The 20951-nt window shown below is 42.6% G+C and overlaps 1 protein-coding gene across 2 annotated transcripts in view; it reads left to right on the top strand.

The window, feature by feature from the left end:
* The first annotated feature begins 697 nt into the window (after positions 1–697).
* Positions 698–20951, top strand: part of LOC113136933 (protein tyrosine phosphatase non-receptor type 14) — a 30427-nt gene continuing 10173 nt past the window's right edge. The window contains exons 1-5 of one of the 2 annotated variants that reach the window (XM_026318104.2): positions 698–1155; positions 9605–10020; positions 12211–12386; positions 19586–19683; positions 20482–20549. In XM_026318104.2, coding sequence (XP_026173889.1) covers positions 9847–10020; positions 12211–12386; positions 19586–19683; positions 20482–20549 — 516 coding nt within the window. In that variant the 5' untranslated portion in view covers positions 698–1155; positions 9605–9846. Of the gene's footprint in view, positions 1156–1439; positions 1556–9604; positions 10021–12210; positions 12387–19585; positions 19684–20481; positions 20550–20951 lie in introns of those variants that run through there. The other variant, XM_026318105.2, reaches the window with a different exon arrangement.

Here is a 20951-nt window from a genome sequence, read left to right as displayed (position 1 = left end):
TAAATGAGAAGGACTTCTCCCAGGAGCCCGGCATTCCTCACATTCCTCCGGTCTGATGTCAGAGCAGAGGGGACGGCGCTCCGGAGGCATCTGGACCGCTGCTGCATTCAAGGTCCCCGTCGAGGCTGCGACCTCTGAGCTCTACTGGCGTGTTTAGGACGTCTCGTATATTTAAGTGATTTCAGTCAAGCGGGACATCTGGGCAGTTTTTATTTAATGAAGGTGTAAGGTGAGGATGCTTTTAAAATAATCACATGGATGATTTTTAATTTATCATTTAACTCCATACAAAATACAGTAAACAGAAAATATTCCACTGAAATGCAGTGGAACGAAGCATGAAACAATATTTGATGATAATACAAGGTACACAGGTACTCTACATACAGAAAGTACGTGTACTACTTCAGTTCTACTACATTCTTTTCCATTGATGACCAGGTCTTAAAGGTGGTTTTGCCATATTTTGTATATAAATTACTTTTAAAGGGAAAATTGCACAAATCCACAAAGAAAACACATATTTCTAGAAACGAACAGAAATATCGGGTAGCACAATGTTCTTGCCTTTCTATATTTTAATCATATAGCGAACCTATAGATTAGTTTTGAGACCCTTTGAGACGGTCCGGACCCATTGCTTTATGTCACTCTGGGGTGTCCTCTTGATTCCGACATTTCCCGCTGCTTTTGAATGGTCCACATGCTCCTCTCCCCCCCTGCCCTGAACGCCTCCATTGGACTAGAGGGACCACTACTATAAACATACCAAGAGTCCCAGCGAGAGAAGAAGACCATGTCGTTGTTACCCAGGGTCAGGCTGGACAACATTTACTGCCTGTGTGTCTCCTTTTTATCCGCCGAGTAGAAAGAAAAGTTGAAGCAGCCACAGGACAAAGTTTGCGTCTGCATTTGCGACTTCTTCTTCTGCTTCTTCTTCTTCTTCTTTTCCTTTTCCCTTTCCCTTTGCTTCTCTAAAGGCTGCGCTCATATGTCCAAGAGTCTCCCCAAGATTTTCTTGTCCACACGGGACCTTAAATATAAGAGGAGGAACTAAATGCTGAGGATTATGTGTGTGCTGTGAGTTTTAACGTCGTCGAGGAAAGACGTCTGTCCAACGGGGAGCAGCAAACGGCATGTAGCGTTGGATCAGGGGTGAGTTTTTAAAAAGAAAAAGAAAAAAAAAAAGTAGAAATTTGTTCTTCTTTGATTGTTTCCTAAAAATAATCTACATTATTGAAGCAGGGGAAGAGCCTTTTAAAACCACAATGAGCTGCGGTTAAAAAAAAAAAAAAAGTAGGCCAAATGGTTTAAGCCACGTAGGGCAGACAGGGGGATCCCAAATATTTCCAAGCCAAACCCCCACCCTCCTCCTCCTCCAGCAGATAAACACACATTAAAACACACACAGAGCCCCGACTCTTCCTCTACGCTTCATAAGAGATGTGGGCTAGTGTTGGGTGTGATTTCAGAGGGAACTTATTAACCTGAAGGTGGCTCAGTAGTTGAGTGGGAAATACTTGGGAGTCATCCAGGTCGAAAAGAAGCCTGGGAGGTAGAGCTGCACATGCATTCATCTCCTAAGTGATCACAGCTTTTTTTGTTTGTGTTTGTGTTTGTATTTGTGTTTGTTTTCTTTTTTTGTAATGTGTTTACAAAGCTTGGATGACATGGTGTGTTCAGGTGTTCCTGAGCTTCCCTCCTCCTCCGTAACCTGGTGATGATGACACTTATCACTTCGTTGCTGGAAGTCTTTGTCCTGCTCACACCCTGCGTGCACGCTGTGCATGTTTGTGTGAGAGTATGTAAAAGATGTGTTTGGACATGCACCTTGGACTGCCACCGTTACTGTGAAAAAGAGGAGAGTTCTGTAAAGGCAAATATAGCATAGCTGCAGGAGGCGTAGGCTGTATACACACACATGCGCACACACACACACACACAGAAGACACACACATCTGGCTGCCTTTATGTGCTCCGAGGCATGCTGTATAAATTATACGGTGCCAGAGCAAGTGGCCTGGGTGGACGCAGCAGTTTTTAAAACACTAGTGGAGAATTTAAAGGACCAGGAGTCTCAGGAGCAGCTTTCGTCTATTCTTCTCTTCGTCTTATGGTCAGGTCTGGTGGTCTGTGTTGGAGAGGAGGCACAGGGGAGAGTGTTTGCATATCTGATATCTGTTTCAGACTATTTCCATTGAGCCAGTGTCATGTTTGTTTGTGAATCCTGCAGTGACGCTTGAAAACACACAAAAAAAAAAAAGTTGCAGCATTCGCAGGAGTCTCTCAGGCATCCTATGCTTAAGGTCGGCATGGTAAGATTATAATAGGTGTTTACTGCATAATGTGAGCCTGCATGCAGAAGGAGAGTGGCTATTGTTTGTGTAGCCAGTGGTCATTTGAGCTTAAAGGCCATTTGATTATTATGTGGGTAAAAACACACCTGTAATTTTGGTCAAGTGTTCATTCTGTAGCACAGGAAGAGGTGGAGGCAGGAAAATATGAATTTGCTGTTGTTATTGTTTATGAGTTGAACTGAAGGCCACGAAATGTACAGAATTCCTTACAGTAACTCATGGTTTTGTTATTCCCCAGAGAAGCAGCAAATGAAATGGGGCACAGGACCACGGCCTTTGTATTTTTCTTACAAGCTGAATTGGGGGGGGGGGCAATACAAAGTTGTTGGTTCTTATCGTTAAACCCTTTAAAAGATCAGAGAGCGCTGGCGAGACAGTTTTGGATTTAAAACCTTAGTTGAACTGCCAGGTGAAACATCTGCTGGTTCCATTATCACCAGTGTGAGGGTTGTCTGCCTTTTTACTTACTTAGCACTGCAAATGAAATACATTTGAGTTTTTGACTGATGGACAAACAAAATAAATAATTTGAAGATGTTCCCTTTGGCGCTGGGAAATTGTGATGGCCTTTTTTTTCCTGACATTATATTGAATAAACAATTGTTTGTTGTAGGCATATGTACTATTATTTCTAAAGAACTTCATACTAGTTTCTGACCAATATTGGAATTAGCCAATAATATGCTGTAAATAAAATATAAATCCGAATTTATGGACAGCAATAATCGCTACAACATGTTCAAAACGTCATAGCAAATATTTATGCAATAATATAAAATAGTGCATGAGTAAGGTTGTGTTTTTCTGTGAAACTGTAAGCAGTGTCTCATGCATGTGGAGAGATGCTTTTGTCAGGATCTCTGAGTTGTGTAAGTGCTGTGCTCTCTGGCAGCCCAGCAGACAACAACAGAGCAGGTTAACGTGCTGCGACCTGCCCAACTCTCCCACACTGCACCTTTTAGGCACCTTCCAGGTGCTACAGGTGAGTTGTCAATCAAAACTGTCTCTGCCCATTCTGGACAGGTCAGACTCCTCTCCTTTTGAAATTCATAAACCTGACTGTTTTCACATATATGTGCTTGGCTGCACATGTAAAACACTATGTGGTCTTAATGGAGCACAGAGCAGAGAAACGTTCCATTTGATGTTGTTTAAAATCTGTGAATTTTCCTTTTCACACAGTCGCTCTGTGTGTTAGACACAGCCGGATGTAAACAGTAGCAAACCCGAAGTGTTGCTGCTTTCATTGGCCTGTAAAACCAGTGCTATTGAAGTCCTTGTTAGTGCTGGTGCCTGAGGGTTCAGCTGTGAGAAAACACACAGTGGCTTTTTGATGATTGAGCATGTGTGCAGTCGTATTTGTGTGTATGGTTGTGCGAGCGTGGTGTGGTTCCCAGAAGGAGGAGGGGGTATGGAAAATGTGAACAGCACTGCGGTTTGGCTCGAACAGACGTGGTGGCCGATGGCTGGAGTCCCATCATGTTTCTGTTGTTGAGGTGGAGAGCCGCTATCAGCCTCAGTGTCCATGTTTACTCACTCCTTCCCATCACCCCCTGTTTATTTTCAACCCACCTGCCCCCCTTTCTCCTGACCAACTGTACCAACATGATAAGAGCCTGAGAAACACTGGTGTTACATCTCCTCTTTCCTTTCTGCTCCCTGCTTATCTAAAGCCTTTATTTTCTCATTCGGGCACTGGGAATCGCCCACACTTTGTATACATTTCCAAGACACACATTCATACATGCTGCATTATTTCTCTCCCAGTGCTTCTGGTCATATCTCCAAACTCTCCCTGGCTCCATGAAATCAATCCTCATATTTTACTACTGCAGGATGAGTCTGCAGCATTGCATCATTGTTGGTTTGGAAAACCAGTCTCTGGTCAGTGTTAAGCCGTATCCCCCTCATTCAGCCTCCCCCTGTTCATCTTCTAGTGACAGAGTTTAGATGGGTATGGCAGCTTGGGAACACTGGACATTCCTGTCATCTGTTACTGTCAACTGTAGGACATTACCGAAGCCCATGAGCACATCTTTCTCTTGTTTTTCTGTAGTTTCTTTGGTTTTATTATATTTCCTCATGGTGCTGGAAAATACAGTTTTAACCATTTTGTGCAGCTCAAGAAAATACTAAACAGTCAGATAGGAAAAAAATGTGTATATGAGAATCAGCTCTTACTTTAGATAGCATTTTTTAATGTTTGAATTTTTACATGGAGCTTTCATGATGGATTCTCTGGACATATGCATAAGTGTGTGTGTGTGTGTGTGTGTGTGTGTGTGTTTGTCTGTGTGTGTGGTTGTGAAGGCCAGGAGTCGAGGCTCCTTCACCGTCTGGATGTCACCTCTGCGTGAACACTCTGCTCTGTATGTTTGTCACCATCCGCGTGTTCACATGTAGTAGAAAGAATGTGTGTGTGTATATGTTGTGTGCCAACGTGTGTTAGAAATGGAGCTGGAGGAAAAAAACAAAAAAGAGCTGGAAAGTGAGATGCAGCAGATGCGCTTGTTAGAAACACGCTGTCTGGCCGCCTGGCTCCACCATCTGTTTGCAGCTGCTAATGTTTGAGTGTGGCAGACAGTATGTTTGTGTGGGTGTGTGTGCAACAAAAATACTTGTTAAATGAATGTTTTTTTCCTTTAAGGTGAGGAAATCATAAAGGCAAAGCGTTTTTGCTTTCTTGCAATAAAAGTACACGCACACACAGACACACATTCACATATGTGTCTGAGGGTAAGGGACACACATTGCCAGAGTGTCAGATAGCAATGAGGGCCCCTTGTGGTGTGTGCCACTGTCCCTTAGAGGCATCCGGAGAGAACATTTGCAGTGCGATATGCAAGTAATGTTTTTTTAAAGTGGCAAAAGACTTAAAGTTTGTTTCTTATTGATCAGTGAATTGGGGCGTTAATATTCTCTGTGCAATAGGTCTGATCCAAAGTCAGCTCCCAGGCTCACACTGACGTCATGTGTCCAGGAATGTGTGTGTACTTCAGAGCTGTGTTTCCCCAAAAACATCTCACTACTGAGCTCCATGGTAAGCCAGCGGGGCACAAGAGGATCAAAGTCCTAAGAAGATTTTGGAAATATCAGTCCAAATCTGATTGTTTCGGTGACTTGATACCAGACAGGACAAAAGAACAAGTGACGAAGTTGTTGGACTTCAGTTTAAAATAAGCTTAGTGAGCTGTTTTCTCTGTAACTGCAGACTTTGACACTATCAGCAATGAATTGATTAATCAACATGAACAGTATTTTGATAGTGGATTTATCTACCATCTATCAAACAAAATACCTTTAACATTAAATCTGGCAAAGTAAACATCCTGATCACATGTAGGCTGCAGGTACTAATCCTCTCACTATTTGATCCTGGCCTGGATCGAGCTTGTGGACCAAACTGTATGGAGAATAACAGGAGGAAGAGGAGTTGTGAGCTGTGAAGCACTCAGCCTGTTTGTTTTGCTACAGCGGCCGTGTGTAAAAGGGGGTGTGGTGGGGGTGTTGGTATTTCAGACGGAGACAAGCGGCTGAGATCAGATTGATTGAGTTACACACGCTACACTTGCGTTCTCAGCTCTCGGTGGCCTGCGTCTAATGGTCTTAGCAGTAGGCGACAAAGTGCTGTTTTGTTCCTGCTATTGTGTGGATGTGAATGGAGCAAAACGACAGACGTGCTGCCCCGAGACAGAGGAAACAGGGAGCACATGCAGGAGCCAGATCAGCAGCTCTGTTCTCGCACAGGAACCTGGGACTAGTTTTGTCTTTTTGCCAATTATATTAAAGTGCAGAAAGCAGTTCTTTTTTTTTTTTTTGAGTAAATAAAAAGAGTTTTAGGTGTTCATTGTGATTTTCTGTGGAGTTGAGCCTTGTAGATGTCAAGTGCAACAGTGTGCTTGTGTTTTTGTTGTGTAATGCTACCTGACAGGCTGTGGTGTTTGTCACAGCATGCTTTGGTTTGCTTATAACCCTCAGGTGGCCCCTGTGAGCGGAATCCACACCTGAGTCGACAGCAGAGTCACTGCAGTGAAACATCACACCCTGAGGGGGAAGCTGGTGTCAAAAGGGATGGGACGATGTGATTTATTTACTTTTTTTTTTCCTAGATATAATTCGATGTGCAATATGGTGTTTATGATTCAATTCAGTCACGCTACAATTAAAATTTAATGATGATTTATAACTGCAAAAACTTTGCTGTATTCTACTCTCCCCTTTTCTTGCACTAGTTTTGTAAAGAAAAAAACGTGCAGAGTTTATTAATAAGAAAATTCAAATGTCAAAGAAATGTATTCTCTAATTAAAACACAAAATTAGAATCCCCTCTTCAGGTTGCATTAACTACTATTAACAATAACTTAAACTGATCTAGTTCAGGACCAACAAAAACACTGAGCTTAACATTTTGAACAGCTATCAGTCACTTAAGTATTGTAGATCCAGGACATTATCTTTATCTGTAGCATTACAATCATATAGAGGATGTTTAGCAGATAATTCTCCTACCAAACTCTTATTATTTACTTGGTTTAAGCACACTGAGGGAAAAACAAAACCTTCACCTTTTTTTGGGGTTAAAGAAAAAAAAAAAAACACGACAAAAGATGGGAATGGTTTTATATATATATATTTAGCTCACTACCCTTTAAAAGAAAAACAGTCCTCTCAGTTTTCCCTCTCGTTTTCTCCACGCCACAAAATTACAACGTGCATATTCATAAACGTATATGCTGTTTTTGCACACTGGAAATAAACACAACGGTCAGGAGGGAATGTTGCTGCAGCGCTGCAGTGGCATTCGAGCAGGGGTTTTTTTGCATCGAGGAGTGGGTTTGGTCCCAACAAGCTATTGTCTGTCTGTCTGTCTGGCTTTACTCAACCACACAGTCCCAAACCATGCCGCTGATTACTAGTTTAGAGTTGCACTAACTGCTCTCTGGTCCTTTGGCTAACCTCTGAAAAACCTGGTGTGTTGCTGTGTTTGTGGTGTGCCCTGTTCATGCATGTCTGTGTTTGTACGCTACACAGTGAGAGCGTGTGTCTCTATTTGTGTCTTTGTGTGTTTATCTGCGTCTGTGTAGCTGTTGACAGCGATCCCACAGGCCTGTGTGCTCGGGAGCATTTCTTGAGGAATTCTGGGGAGGTTTTACCGTCAGCCTGTGATGTCACTTCCCCTAAAACTACAGCTAGAGGGGAAGGGTCAGTTGGTCTGTGGTTGGTGTCAGGTGACGACTGGGGTCATGGTGGTCACATAGCTCAAACCAAAGCTGATTTACTAAACCATTGCTTTTGATTGCTGTGATTTTCTCACTCAGTTTGTATTGGCATGAAAGCCCAATTTAAAAAAAAAAAAAAAACCCCATACACACATGAATAAGATGATGCCACATTACAGTGAGCTGTCTCAGATGGATTCAGGGCTAAGGAATGTGTTACGGCTCCCGAAAGGGCACGTCTGTTACAAAACACAAGCGTGAAACAAGTGTGATTCAGATCATAGCAAACATCACTGATGTAAGTCAGCGGTTTGTATCTTCTTGCCCTCTTTCATTGAAGACTCTGCCCTGTCACATACTCACCCCACTCAATCTGCCTTGACACACACACACATACACACACACACACACACACACATACACACTTTTCCTTGTGGTGCATACTTGTGTCAGGTGTGCTCTGTTTTTCCAGTCAGAGTAGAGAGGAATCTGGGCTGGGGTCCAAGCTGACTATCAACAGCACATTGCCAGAGCCCAGGACAAGAAACAACACATCCACTCCATCTTTACTCCTCCTCCTCCTCCCTTTCTACTCCTCCTCTGATCACTGGAGCATTGTCTTGTCATATTTTGGTGTTTTTACTCTCCTCTTACTTTCATACATCAGATTTGTTCATTTCAGATGCAGCTTCCTGTGTTTTGACTGTCTGTTTCCATGCACTCTTTTGCTCTGGGTTGCCAGTTTTATGTTTTCTATGGAGGAGAGGTTGTTCTTTCCATGCTTAAGGGGTGTGTGGAGCTTTTCTTTCTGATTTCTGGTTTTGTGATCTAGTTCCTGTTTAACAAGGCTACAAATTGGCCACCACCCTTAAAATGACACCGCTTTTAGCAATTTGGACTTAATCCATTTTGAAAACACCAGCATTATTTAGAAATCTCTTAGTGACCAAACCACCTCGTTTAAAGCTGTTATTTTCTTTTTTTACATTGCCTCTCAGTGATATTTAGGGTCCACCCATAACTCACAGATCTGGATATTGACGACCTGTGTGTAGATGTGTGTGTCTGTGTGTGTATTGTGCACATCTTCAAAGCAGTTTCTTCATCATAGACATGAAAGCTACATAAGAACTGATGACTAACCCAGAGATTTGTTCAAAGTGCTCTCCAAATACCTGTCTCAACCATAAGACCAGTGTGTGTGTGTCTGTGTGTCTGTGTGTGTGTGTGTGTGTGTGTGCGCGCGTGTGCGTGTGTGTATGTATGTATGTGTGAGAGATCTGTGCTTCCTCATGATGTTGCACTTATGTTGCAGTAGTTATTTCATGAGTTCCTCATTGACAACATGAATTTGTAATTTTCTGATTTGTGGCAGTGGAAGCATCTGTACCTCCACCACGTGTGTGTGATCTTACTCGGCTACACTGTACGCTACAATGTCTGGCACTGTGCTGCTGTCGGGCAGGGAGAGGGAGAGGGGAGATGAAAAGGAAAGGAAAGGCCTCCCACACAGGCAGATATGAGACTTAGAAGCTCCATTAGTTCCTCAAAGCCAGCTGCCGGGTTCAGATGGATGTTTGAGCTCGGTTGTTTGATGTCCATTCATCCGTAGCCTTACATCTCTGCCTCTGTCTCCCTGCTTTGCCCGACACTGGGCCTCATGGGACTGGCGAGAGCACAGCTGCCATAAGTATAGACTAAAGCTGTCTGTTTCTGTGCCATTCTTGCCTCTGCTAGTTTAATATCAGCACCGCTGCTGCTGCTATCACTGGTGATTGTGCTCGCCTTGTCTGTTTTTGTTTCTGCTTGTTTATGGGCGGTAGGCAGGGTGATAACACTGGGAAATATGGTGTGGGAGGATTTGATAGGAAGAATGTTTACTGATTCAAGCGCCATGTAGTTTTTTACATTCATGTGGGCTCAGATATTACATGAATATTTGAAAAGAATCCATAAAACTGTCTGTGGTTGTTTTTCATGAGGTCCATGTTATTGACTAATCCTCCTCCTGTTCATTTCTCCCAACAGCACACGTTCTTCATCCTCCTCCACATCGTCGTCTTCCTCCTCCTCTCCGGACATCCTTGGGAATGGGCCAGCGCCTTTCCAGGGTGTATCTCTCCACCCGGTGGTGTGGCTGGCGCCGTGCAAGAGTGAGGAGGGCAGCGGACAGGTCATAGAGCCTGCCCACGCCTCTCTCTCCTTGCTTGCTCCCAACCGACTTTTGACCTTTGACTCAGCTGCGATCCCGCCGTGAACTCCGGCCAGCCATGCCCTTCCGGCTGAAGCTGAGGCGCACACGGCGCTACAATGTCCTGAGCAAGAATTACTTTGTGACACGGATTCGCCTGCTGGACACTAATGTGATTGAATGCACTCTGTCAGTGGAGAGTACGGGACAGGAATGTCTGGAGGCGGTGGCCCAAAGGCTGGAGCTGCGGGAGGTAAGTCTTTTACTGTGTGACACTGGAACAAGCTACTGTCACACAATATGTCTGCTGATATGTGGCTTTTTGGAAATATATTTTTTAACTTTCTAATTTTTTAGATAGATAGTTTTTAGTTCCACTTAGATCTGTAGTTGTTTCTTTCACAATGGTACATGACAGGAAGAGGTTTTAGCTGTGGGGGAAAAAAAAAAGACAGCTGAACGTTTTAGTTTTAGTGCGACGAGCTATTTTGGGCAGTTTTGGCCTTTGACTGTTTTTATACAGTCCCAAGGCAAACAGGAATAGACAGAGAAAGTGGGACAACAATAAAGATTGTTGACAGGAAATTGAACCAAGGATGTTTTGTTTACATGGCTGCGTTTTAGGCCTCTATTGCAACAAAAAAAAAAACCTACCAAGAATGAAATTCATACACAGAGAAGAACATTCATTTTTACAATTAAATACACTGATGGATGCATTGTCAGTTTGTGTGTGTTTGTGTGTGTGATTGCCACGTGTCCCTCCCCACACCCTGTGTGCCTGTGTGTGTGTGTGTGTGTGTGTGTGTGTGTGTGTGTGTGTGTGTGTGTGTGTGTGTGTCACCCTGCCCACTTGTCTCGCTCCTGCAGGGTTCTTGTCTGTCTCTAACGAAGCGTGGATACCTCTGTCGTTCTCTTTTCACTTCAGCAGGATACTGCTCTTCCCCATGTCACCCCTCACTCCATTATTTCCGACTTGTTCTCTCTTTCCCTTTATTTCTCTACCACATTTTCTTCATATTTAAGCTGTTTATTATTCTTATTGAGGTTTCATATATGTGGCTCTGTATGGGGTTTATTATTCCACAGATCAGAGGAAAACTGTGGGTACTTGGATGAATTATTGTGTGTCTGCACCTACTGAGGCTGCTGACAAACTGAAAGAGAGGAGTGGTATAGTTGTGCGTTTCGCATAGTGTTGTGGCATTTGCCAGGTGTCAGTGAATAAAATAAGGTAGTGTGACTCCACTCTCTGTTCTGTGCATGCACGCAATCTCACGTGTGTGCATATGTGTGTGTGCATGCACGTGTGTGTGTGTGTGTGTGTGTGTGTGTGTGTGTGTGTGTGTGTGTGTGTGCGTGCGTGTGTGTGTGTGTGTGTGTGTGTGTGTTTACATGTGAGGAAGAAGTCTTTGTATACGTATGTGTGGGTGCATGTACTTGCAGCTGCAGCTTGCAGTTTTATGACTATGATTATAGTAGAGTCAGACCACATAGATGAAACAGGTGTGCTTCCCTCTTCGTGATGCCAGTGACACACACACCTCACACACACAAAAAGCCAATAAAACGTCATTGTGTTTTTCTAAATGACATGATTATCCATTAGTAGTGTGCGAGCCATCTTTCTCAGAAGTGTCCTGTTTCATTCAGAAATTACACATAAATGTGCTTCGGGGCTCTTGCACACTCACACATGGGCTGCAAGTGTTGCTCATTTTGATTAGTAAAACCTGTCAAAATGAATTTGACAGGAAATTAACTCGTGTTGCAAATTGCAGCGTGTCGACACCTGCCGGTGCTGGTTACAGCACTTCTGACCTCCTCTGCCATAACCACTTACCAGTATCTTGTTTTGACTGGTATTATAATCATTGTCGCATATTTTACATCTGCATTTTAAATAGGTTTTACAGTGATAAATGGGTATATTGCTACTTTTGTTTGTGTTGGTCGTGTTTACTCAGCTGGATTTCAATTCGCATATCACTCCTTTGACAAAGTAACAGGAAAGAGACTTGGTTTTCATTTGGGCGTAGTGTGAGAGGCTCATTGCCTGTTTATTTTCTCCCAAGATAATATTAGCGTTAATGGTTGTGGTCTAATATTTATGTTAAACAGAGCGACGCTGCTGACGTCAAATGTTTGATCAGAATTAAAGAGAAATATGTGCTTGTTTTATTGCAGCTGCTTAATTTTCTCTGTGTTGGTCTCTATTGTCCCCAGTGTATTTCTCTATCCCTACAAACCCTTATTTCCCATCCCAAAGCTTTCCCTCTTCTATTTATGTTATATCCTGTTAATTTCTTACCTCTCACCCCACTGCACTTATGTAAGACTTCTTATTTGCCTCCTCGTCTCATCTCAACTCTTCTCTCCTTTACTTTATCTTCATTTCTTGTGCACCACACTAACCTTCCTCCATTTCGCCCCTTGTCTCTAGACCCATTACTTTGGGCTGTGGTTCCATGGAAAGACTCAGGCTCCCTCCCAGCGCTGGGTGGAGCTGGAGAAGCCTCTGAAAAAGCAGCTGGATAAGTTCGGCAATGAACCGCTTCTCTTCTTTGGAGTCATGTTCTACGTGCCCAATGTCTCCCAGCTGGAGCAAGAAGCCACCAGGTAAAGAGTCTCCAGACACCAGTTACAACACCAGAAACTCAACACAGCATGTGTGCATCAGGCTGTTACTATAATGACACCAGGTGGCATTTATATATATATAACATTTACATATATATATATGTATAAATATAATATTAATGTTGTGTACACTTCACTATGAGGTTGTTTTTCTCCTGACACTTAACTTTCAAAAACTATTTGGTCTACAAAGAACCCAGACACAGTGACTCTGCAAATGTAGCAGCTATTTACAGCAGACAGATCCAGATTAGTGGATTTCCCCTGTTTAATGCTAAACTAACATCTCCTGAGTCCAGCTTCATATTTGCCATACAGATATGAGAGGGGTGTTGTCAGGCAGGTTGTCTAACTCTTGAAAGCAGGTTGCAGGCAGATTCATTCATCGACAGCTGATATTCTCTGGGAACACACAAGTGTGTCTGTGAGAAAAAGTGTGAATGAGGATGTTGGCTAGCCGTGAAAAGGCATCCAGGAGTCAGAGTGTGGTGGACAGTCTGTCATTTCAGATTCTCAGATTCCCTTCACATGCGCGCACACACACACACACACACACACACACACACACACACACACACACACAGGCACCCTAAAACCAACTCTAGCATCAAAACGTCTGGCTGTGACCTGCAATCAACCTTTCCCACATCCAGTGAGACAGAGGTTGCAAATTCACCAGCTCAGTGCGAGGCAGACGTGCACATTTTGTGTGTGTGTGTGTGTGTGTGTGTGTGTGTGTGTGTGTGTGTGTGTGTGTGTGTGTGTGTGTGTGTGTGTGTGTGTGTGTGTGTGTGTGTGTGTGTGTGTGTGTGTGTGTGTGTGTGTGTGTGTGTGTGGGAGGGGCAGGCCCAGACATGTTGTGCTTACACTGAAAGTCACTGATAGCATCATCATGTATTGGTGGCTGGCGAGCTGGCCTTAAACATTCACTCTGTGTTATTTGTGTGGGTTTGATGCACAGACTACAGAGTGTGTGTGCAGGTTTGTTATACAGAAACCAAGATCTGCTCTGGTAAATGGATGGTATTCCAATAATCCCTTGTGGGCTTTTATGGTGTGTGTGTACATGTTTGGGGGGTCATGAGGTTGAAGGATCATGATGGGGACTTGGGGGCAGTTTAGGGAGCAGGAGTTATCTCTTTTTGTCAAGTCCCTTCTCTGCCTCTTACCATTCCTGTACGTAGTGTCATTCCTGCTCCTTTTTTTTTTATCAGGATCCGATCTCCTCATCACATTTTCACTCTCTTTGTCCCTTCATCCTCTTTTTCTTGTTCTCTCTCCTTTTCTTTTCTTATGTTAGTCAGGAATGTTGGCATAGCCGTCCAGCGTAGGAGGCGGACCACACATTCCTCTCAGAAGAAGTGCTGGGGGTAAAGAGGGTGAGGGGTGGGATGTGTGTGTGTGTGTGTGTGTGTGTGTGTATGGGGGGGGGTCTGCTTTACAACACGCACACTTACACTCGCTCACCTCACACACCTCGCACACTCCCCCAAGAATCCTCTCAAAAGCCAGCTGCAGCCCTGTCAGAAGCGTTAGTCACAATACACCACATTGTAAGAACATACACGCTCCCCGAGGCAAGTTCTTCTAAAAGCCCCGTCCCTTTTTTCTTCACATCAAGTTGAAAACAATCTTCACAGCTTTTTAGTTGAAGTTGGTTGTTGAACTCCTCCAGTCACTGTGGGAAAGAATAGACACCCCTCTTTTAAAAGTGTAGTAATTTATTGACTGAACGTTGATGTGGGTTAGATCCAGTGAAGTTGGAGCTTTGCCGCATTTTAAAAAAAAAAAAAGTTTTTTTTCATACACCTGGTCTGATGAGGGGAGGATGGGAAAGATTCAGAGAAAGAACGACAGAGGCAAAGTGGAAGACAAGTGGTGACGAGAAAGTAAAAGTTTGGCAGCAAGACTTGGCCTTGGATTTAAACCTTGTTATTTATGTGGTTAGAGCTTGTGTGTGTGTTTTTTTTTTAAAGAGCTTATACATATTTATGTGTCCAGCTCTGTATAAAAACGGAGTTGGAGTGAATGGATTTTCTTCTTGAGACACTGATTTCTTCGAATGAACTGATACTTAAAGTGAAAATGTTATTTTCGTCAAACTATATGCAGGTCCAGGTTAATATGTTATACAGTTGGTTTTTTTTGTGCTATTTTGTATTACATTTAATAATCACAGAAGGATATTCTAATGCATAATAAGGAATTCATGATATTACAAATTCATTATTACTTGAGCCACAAACCAGTGTATAGCTTTTGAGTAAATGAGATTTACTGAGAAAGTCATATGAGTTTTATAATGTGGTCAGGTCTTTGAAGTTCAGCCTTTGACAGACGTGTAACCTGATACTGGATCTCTCGCTTTCTCTGCTCGTCCACCATTCATCTCTTCCTCCTTTTTCTTTTTTCTCCCCTGCACACAGCTATAAAGAATTACCCAGCGCACCGAGCTCAGCTCTGAGGGTTTTTGTTCATGTTTGTTTACTGGTTACATGTTCACACCAACAATCCAATCATCACACAGTTAAGGCAGCAATGCAAGAACGTTGTACAATATGTAAACACTGAATTCCAGTTGGATTAGTGCAGCTCCTAAACTGTGGTAAAATCACTGAAGTAGATGTTTTCACATATAGTTTACTAAATTGTCCAGAGCAGTGCTAATAAAATTAGTCGATTAATTGATTAGTGAATATATAGAAAAAAAGGTCAACCATTACTTTAAATGGTTACTCATCTGTCTTTTAATCAAGAAGCATGTCAGGAAGTTCCTGCCTTTCAGAAGTGACAGTTTGCTACTTTTATTTGATTTATAACTGCATCTTAAATATCTTAGAGTTTTAGAGTAATGGCCAGATGGAGTAATGGTTTGTTTCTTATTTTTCCTCTTAACAAAATATAATCATCACAAATAATGAGAATAATTGTTAGTTGCAGCCCCACTTTACGACAGTGTCCACAAGAATAAAATTTGGGGTTTGAGAATAATGACTAGAGGGTGACCCTTGACTTTGTAACAGTATCTTGAGGGTACATGTTTAGCCAGAATGGTCCTTTAGGAATTTTAGTGTAGGAGTCTGTCTTGTTTTATTTGTGTGTGATATAGAGGCAGAATAGCCACTTATCTGTCTGTATGTATCATGTGGAGTTGACTGCATAGTGGTTGAGCACTAAACTGCTTCTTGTACTAATCCCAGACTACCACTGTTGTACAGAATATTCCTTCCCTGTATCATCACCACCCACACACCTTGCAGAAGTTGAGGTGCACCGTGAGTGTGGCTGACCTCTGTTCCTTCTGTCTCCCTGATATGAAGGGTGGGGGGTGGCTCAGAGAGAGAGGGAAAGTGAGGAACCTAAACAGAGAGCTGTTGACTGGAGCAAGACCAGCTGGCCTCAGCAGCCCCTAAGGCCAGCAGCACCAATAGCCTTGAAATCCTTGCTTTGTTCAACTAGTTATCACTAACACACACACACACACACACACACACACACACACACACAGCTGTACTCTGTTGTACCCTTCGCTGATTCAACACATTTCAAAGTGAAATCCTCCAGCCTCCCACACAAGCCGTCTGGACCCATCACAGGGCTGAGGGGGTGGTCAGGGTCATATCACTGCAGGGGTGGAGGAGGGGTTGAAGCATATGTACACACGTACACATTCATGCATGCGCATATGCTCACAGCCTGTTGTCCAGGCCACTTGGACATCTGGCAGCATGTCTTGAGCGAGGCTTGAACATGCGTGGGCATATAAAGGGCTCTTTGTGCCTGTGTGGCTGCCTCGGGTGCCAGCAGAGCACTCTGCCATGGTGGAAGTCACAAGTAATTCCTAGTATGGAAAGCTCTAACTTATGCCTGTGTGTGTATGTTCACCTGCTGTTACAGCATGGGCACGTCAGTCTGACAGGTGCTGCTAAAAAGACGTCTTTGTATCCATGTATGTTTGCGGACATGGCCTTTAGTATGTGTGGGAGGAACATAATGAAAAGTAAAAAAAAAAAAAATGTACTAATGATTTTATATGATGTCTGCCTATCATATTGTCTGTCTTATTCTCTGTAATCTTAATGAGCTGATTTTAGAATTAATTTTCCAGCCCTTTCTCATCTATTTATACTTTTATTTCAGTTTGTTAGAAAAAATCTCTTCACTCTTTCTGACATCGTATATATTCTACATCATCATGCTTCAGACAATATGATAACATATTTGGTACTTTTGGAAGGTTTGGAACCTCCTCCAGAATTTAAAATACAGTCATTGGGGTTTGAACAATGGGATTTGTAAAGTAAGGTTTTCCTGCTGTCTGCAAAATATCAACATATTTGAGGACAGCCTTGGCTTTATTTTGAAAATACTGCATGAACTTCAAATGAGTGGTTTCTCTCCCACTGGATGTATATCTTTCTGTAATTGGATCCTTCAAAATGCAGCATATGTTCCACATATATGTGGCTAAGATAATGTCATATAAAACACTCTCCAGATGACTGTCAGTTTTTTTTTTTTTTTTGGCTCATACAACTTTACATAAATACATACACTGAGCTAAATTCAGCTACTTACATGTGGGTGTAACAATCTAAATAAAACTCTTAAGTCAAATTCTAATTGAACAAGACAAACATTCAATTAGCCGACACAAAAAAGGAAATACATGGACTAATTTATTTTGAAGAAAGAAAAAAATGTAATGTATGTACAGGTGTTTTTTTTTTTCTCAATGATAATTTCTTTTGATAATGATTTGAAATCAAATTGCACTATAGAGTGTATATAAAGAATTGTGTTGTGTCTTGTCTTGACCCTCCTAAAATGCCTCTACCAGGCTGGTTTGCAAAATAAGTATGAGGGTTCACAAGAGTGTTCAACTTTAGATATTTAAATCAAACAATGTGTGAAAAAATTATTTCATTTTACTGAAGGACACAGAAGTTTAAGGGTTAAAACATGTTGGCATCCACTATATTTCTATAAAATGTTTTGTGGCTGTTCTGGGTAATCTGGGCTCTCCCATGAGGTGCATGAGGAATTTCTTTTCACTGCCTTCTCAGTATGTCACTCTTTCAGTTGTTCATAGTTATTTCCACAGTTTACCATCCGCTGCTCCACCGCTGGTCTCACATATGTATAAACACCATCATGTTGTTACCATTGAACCTCAGAAGGACAACCAACCACTGTCAACCTCAATATTTCCCTAGACCCCATGCAGAGAACTCTGGGAAAACATGCAGAATTTCTAAAAACAAAGTCCACAATCATTTGAAGGGTTTTTTGTCCCGTGAGGCTCCTCCCCTCCAGACCGCATCGGGCCCCGCCTCCCGCTGCAGCCGCGGTGGTTGGGGTTGGCTAATTAGAGGGTTGCCACGGGAACGGAATGGCAGCTTAGCCAACGGGTGTAATGACAGGGTGAGGGAAGAGGGCGGGGTCCGATTATAGGCCCGGGAGTACGCTGAGTGAAGCTCAAAAAAGAAAAGAAAAAGAAGAAGTGGGGGAGAGGGGGACACAATGGGAAAGAGCATATGAAATACGAAAGATGTGAGAGGAGAAAGAATGATGGGAAAGTCTCAAACTATTGTATGATGTTAAATAAAAAATACAAAGGGAGCTGGATGGGTGAGAACATGTTACACAAATAAGAGAAGAAGAGCAAAGAAAAAGTTAACTCAAAACTTTTTGTGAGAGGCCGATGTGTGAATGACTCCTCATGCAGAGCTCAGTGGTTTCTACATAGACATTTGTGTACTCTGGCACGGACAGCCTCCACTCAGGACTGTTTCCGACCGTGTGTGTATTAATGTGCATGTGGATTTCATAAAAGGTGTCTCACAGCCCACATTGGAAAGGCTCAGCCTGTGGTCACCATGGCAACAAACAGGAAACGTTGTGCGAGTTTTTATGCAGCTGGGCCCGGTCACCGCGACAGTTCTCTCTTTGCTCCTGTGTGGCCACCCCATTCTTCACAAGGCAAACATCCAGTTGGACCAAGGCTAAAAGTGGAGAAAGCTGAAGGAGCGCAGTGGGTTTCAGCCTGTTGGTTTTGGGACTTTTATCACATTTTTTGGAGGCTGCAAGTGGGCTCAACATTGTGAGCAGTGTCATCGTATCAGCTTGCACTTGGTAAAACCACCACTTCCCAAAACCACAACGCAGAGTCCTGGCCTGCCTCACATTCAAGTGTCACATCATAACACCCTTGTCCAGCTGCTGTTGGCCCTGCTTAAGATTGTCCTGGTTAGATTCAGCTCCATTTAACATGCCTTCTGTTTTACAGGCTCCTAAAATCATTTTGTTTAGCCCCTACTGGTATACATTTGGCATTCCTCTCAAGTTAAAAATGAGTCACTGGTATTTCAAATAAAAGTGATTCACTCATTCCTCACTTAGATTCTGCAACAGGCTTTTCTGGCATTGTTTTAACCAACCAGCGCTGTTGCCAAAGCTGTCTTGACGCATACTTTCTGCTGCACAGACCAGAGGCAGCGGAATACGTCTTTGTGGTGTCTCGGTAGACGTTTGCAATCCTCCAAGTGATAATATGCAACGCTCTGAGGAGAGCTCTTCTGACTTTCTTTGGAGAAATGTGTTGAAGTGAGACCCATCATGTTTTCCAGCTCGATACATAAGTAGTGTTCAGAGACAGAGCGGCTAGTTGGAAAAATAACATTAACCACCAACCAAATGATGGTGAATTTCTGAAAGCTAATAAGAGCGTCTATGCTGCCACCCACTTAGTTGGATTTTTTTTTTATTTTAGCTGTGGCATGCAGTCTGATGTGCAAAAACAAGGCTTTAACATGAGTTTCTAGCACTTTGAGCTAAGTGCCCACATACAGGCTACCTGCAAAATACCTGTGTTAGTATGGTAACATTTCCTACTTGGCACTAAACACAAAGTACAGCTAATATATCACGATTTATCTATGCATTTGGTTTTATGTACCAAATATCCTGTCAATCCATCAAGGGGTTGTCAACACATTCAAAAACAAAAATGTCCACTTGATGGTGGCGGTAGTGGAAATATCAGAGAAATGTCTTTATGATTTATCCTCGAAGGAACTTGAACCTCTGTATAAAACATCAGCAGTGTCACACGCCGCAGCGTCTTGTCTGAATAATGTTTTGTATTATTAATGTCTTTTTTCCTGCCATCTTTCCAGGTATCAGTACTACCTGCAGGTGAAGAAGGAGGTGTTGGATGGACGTCTCCACTGTACGGTAGAGCAGGGGATCAGACTAGCTGGCCTAGCAGTGCAAGGTAACGCATGTAAACACACACACATACACATGCATGAGCAAACATCTCATGTGAATAATCTACCAGAGGGAGACAAGACAGTATAAGAGAGAAAGACTGAGCACAAACTCACACTTTCTCAGGTCATCTTGACTCCACTACCTAATATGGCTGCATACCACAGGGCAAGCACAATCCACTTGAGTTCTTATGGTATCAGTCTTAACACACACACACACACAGAGCCTCACTCCATCTTCCCTGTCCTGTTCCCGGGTGCTGTCTGTGTCTCAGTGGGGAATGTAAACTGACAGTTTGCTTATCGCTAGTGTCAAGGTTAGCCTTAGCAGCACCAGGAAGACACTTATCTGTCTGCAGGCAGCGATCCTCCACTACGCTTCCTTTTGTTCAAACAGCAGAGCAGTACTTAGGATGCACTTATAGGCCCTATCTGAAAGGGACTGGGCATGTTTTTGGAGGTGATGAGTAATGTAGTTACTATATATATATATATATATATACACATATATAGCTATACTATTTTAAAAGACAGTCGTCAACAGTCTTAATATCAAACGGGCACACACATTTTCTCAGGAATGAGAAGAATGTCTTATGAATTACAGTATGTAGATGATAAATGCCAACAAAAACCTACAGTTTAATCACAAGATTTAAGATCAATATTCTATAGGGTTTTTTTGGTTTGTTTTTAATATCTTGAAATACGAATGAATGTGAAAGGACACTAGAGATGTTATATTTGTGCACATGGATGTCATATCTAATCTAAATATATACGTGTGTTTGTGTGTGTAGCTGACTTTGGAGACTTCACTCAGTTCATCTCTCAGGACTTCCTCAGGCAGTACGTGCTCTTCCCCGTGGTAAGTTGTTAAGCCTTCACTGTTCAAATATGATTTGTGTGTGTGCGTGTGCGTGTGCGCTGCCTCAAGGCACACATTCCTGTGTCACCTGTGTGTCTCCACCTTCTGCATACCTGATTGAAAACAGGGAAAGAATACCTAAGAGCCTGAGTGAGCATATTGGCAGAGATAAAGCTCTAGTGGATTAATGAAGTACTACTTTACACTGCCCATGTCATGATCTTCATTGCTAGCCCACTAATTAAAGCTGAGCTGCAGAACTCAAGTGTTTTCTGGCATTAGGGTTATCTTTCACATTGAGACTCAACAGTTCACGGTTTAATTCAACCATCTTTCTATCATTAATCCTCTGTCAACTATTGATTTTTCTATCCTTTCTTTTGTTTCTTCATTTCTTATTCA

The sequence above is a fragment of the Mastacembelus armatus genome, chromosome 24 (genome assembly GCF_900324485.2).
Source record: "Mastacembelus armatus chromosome 24, fMasArm1.2, whole genome shotgun sequence".
NCBI lineage: Eukaryota > Metazoa > Chordata > Actinopteri > Synbranchiformes > Mastacembelidae > Mastacembelus > Mastacembelus armatus.
This window is presented reverse-complemented; position numbering and strand designations above follow the sequence as displayed.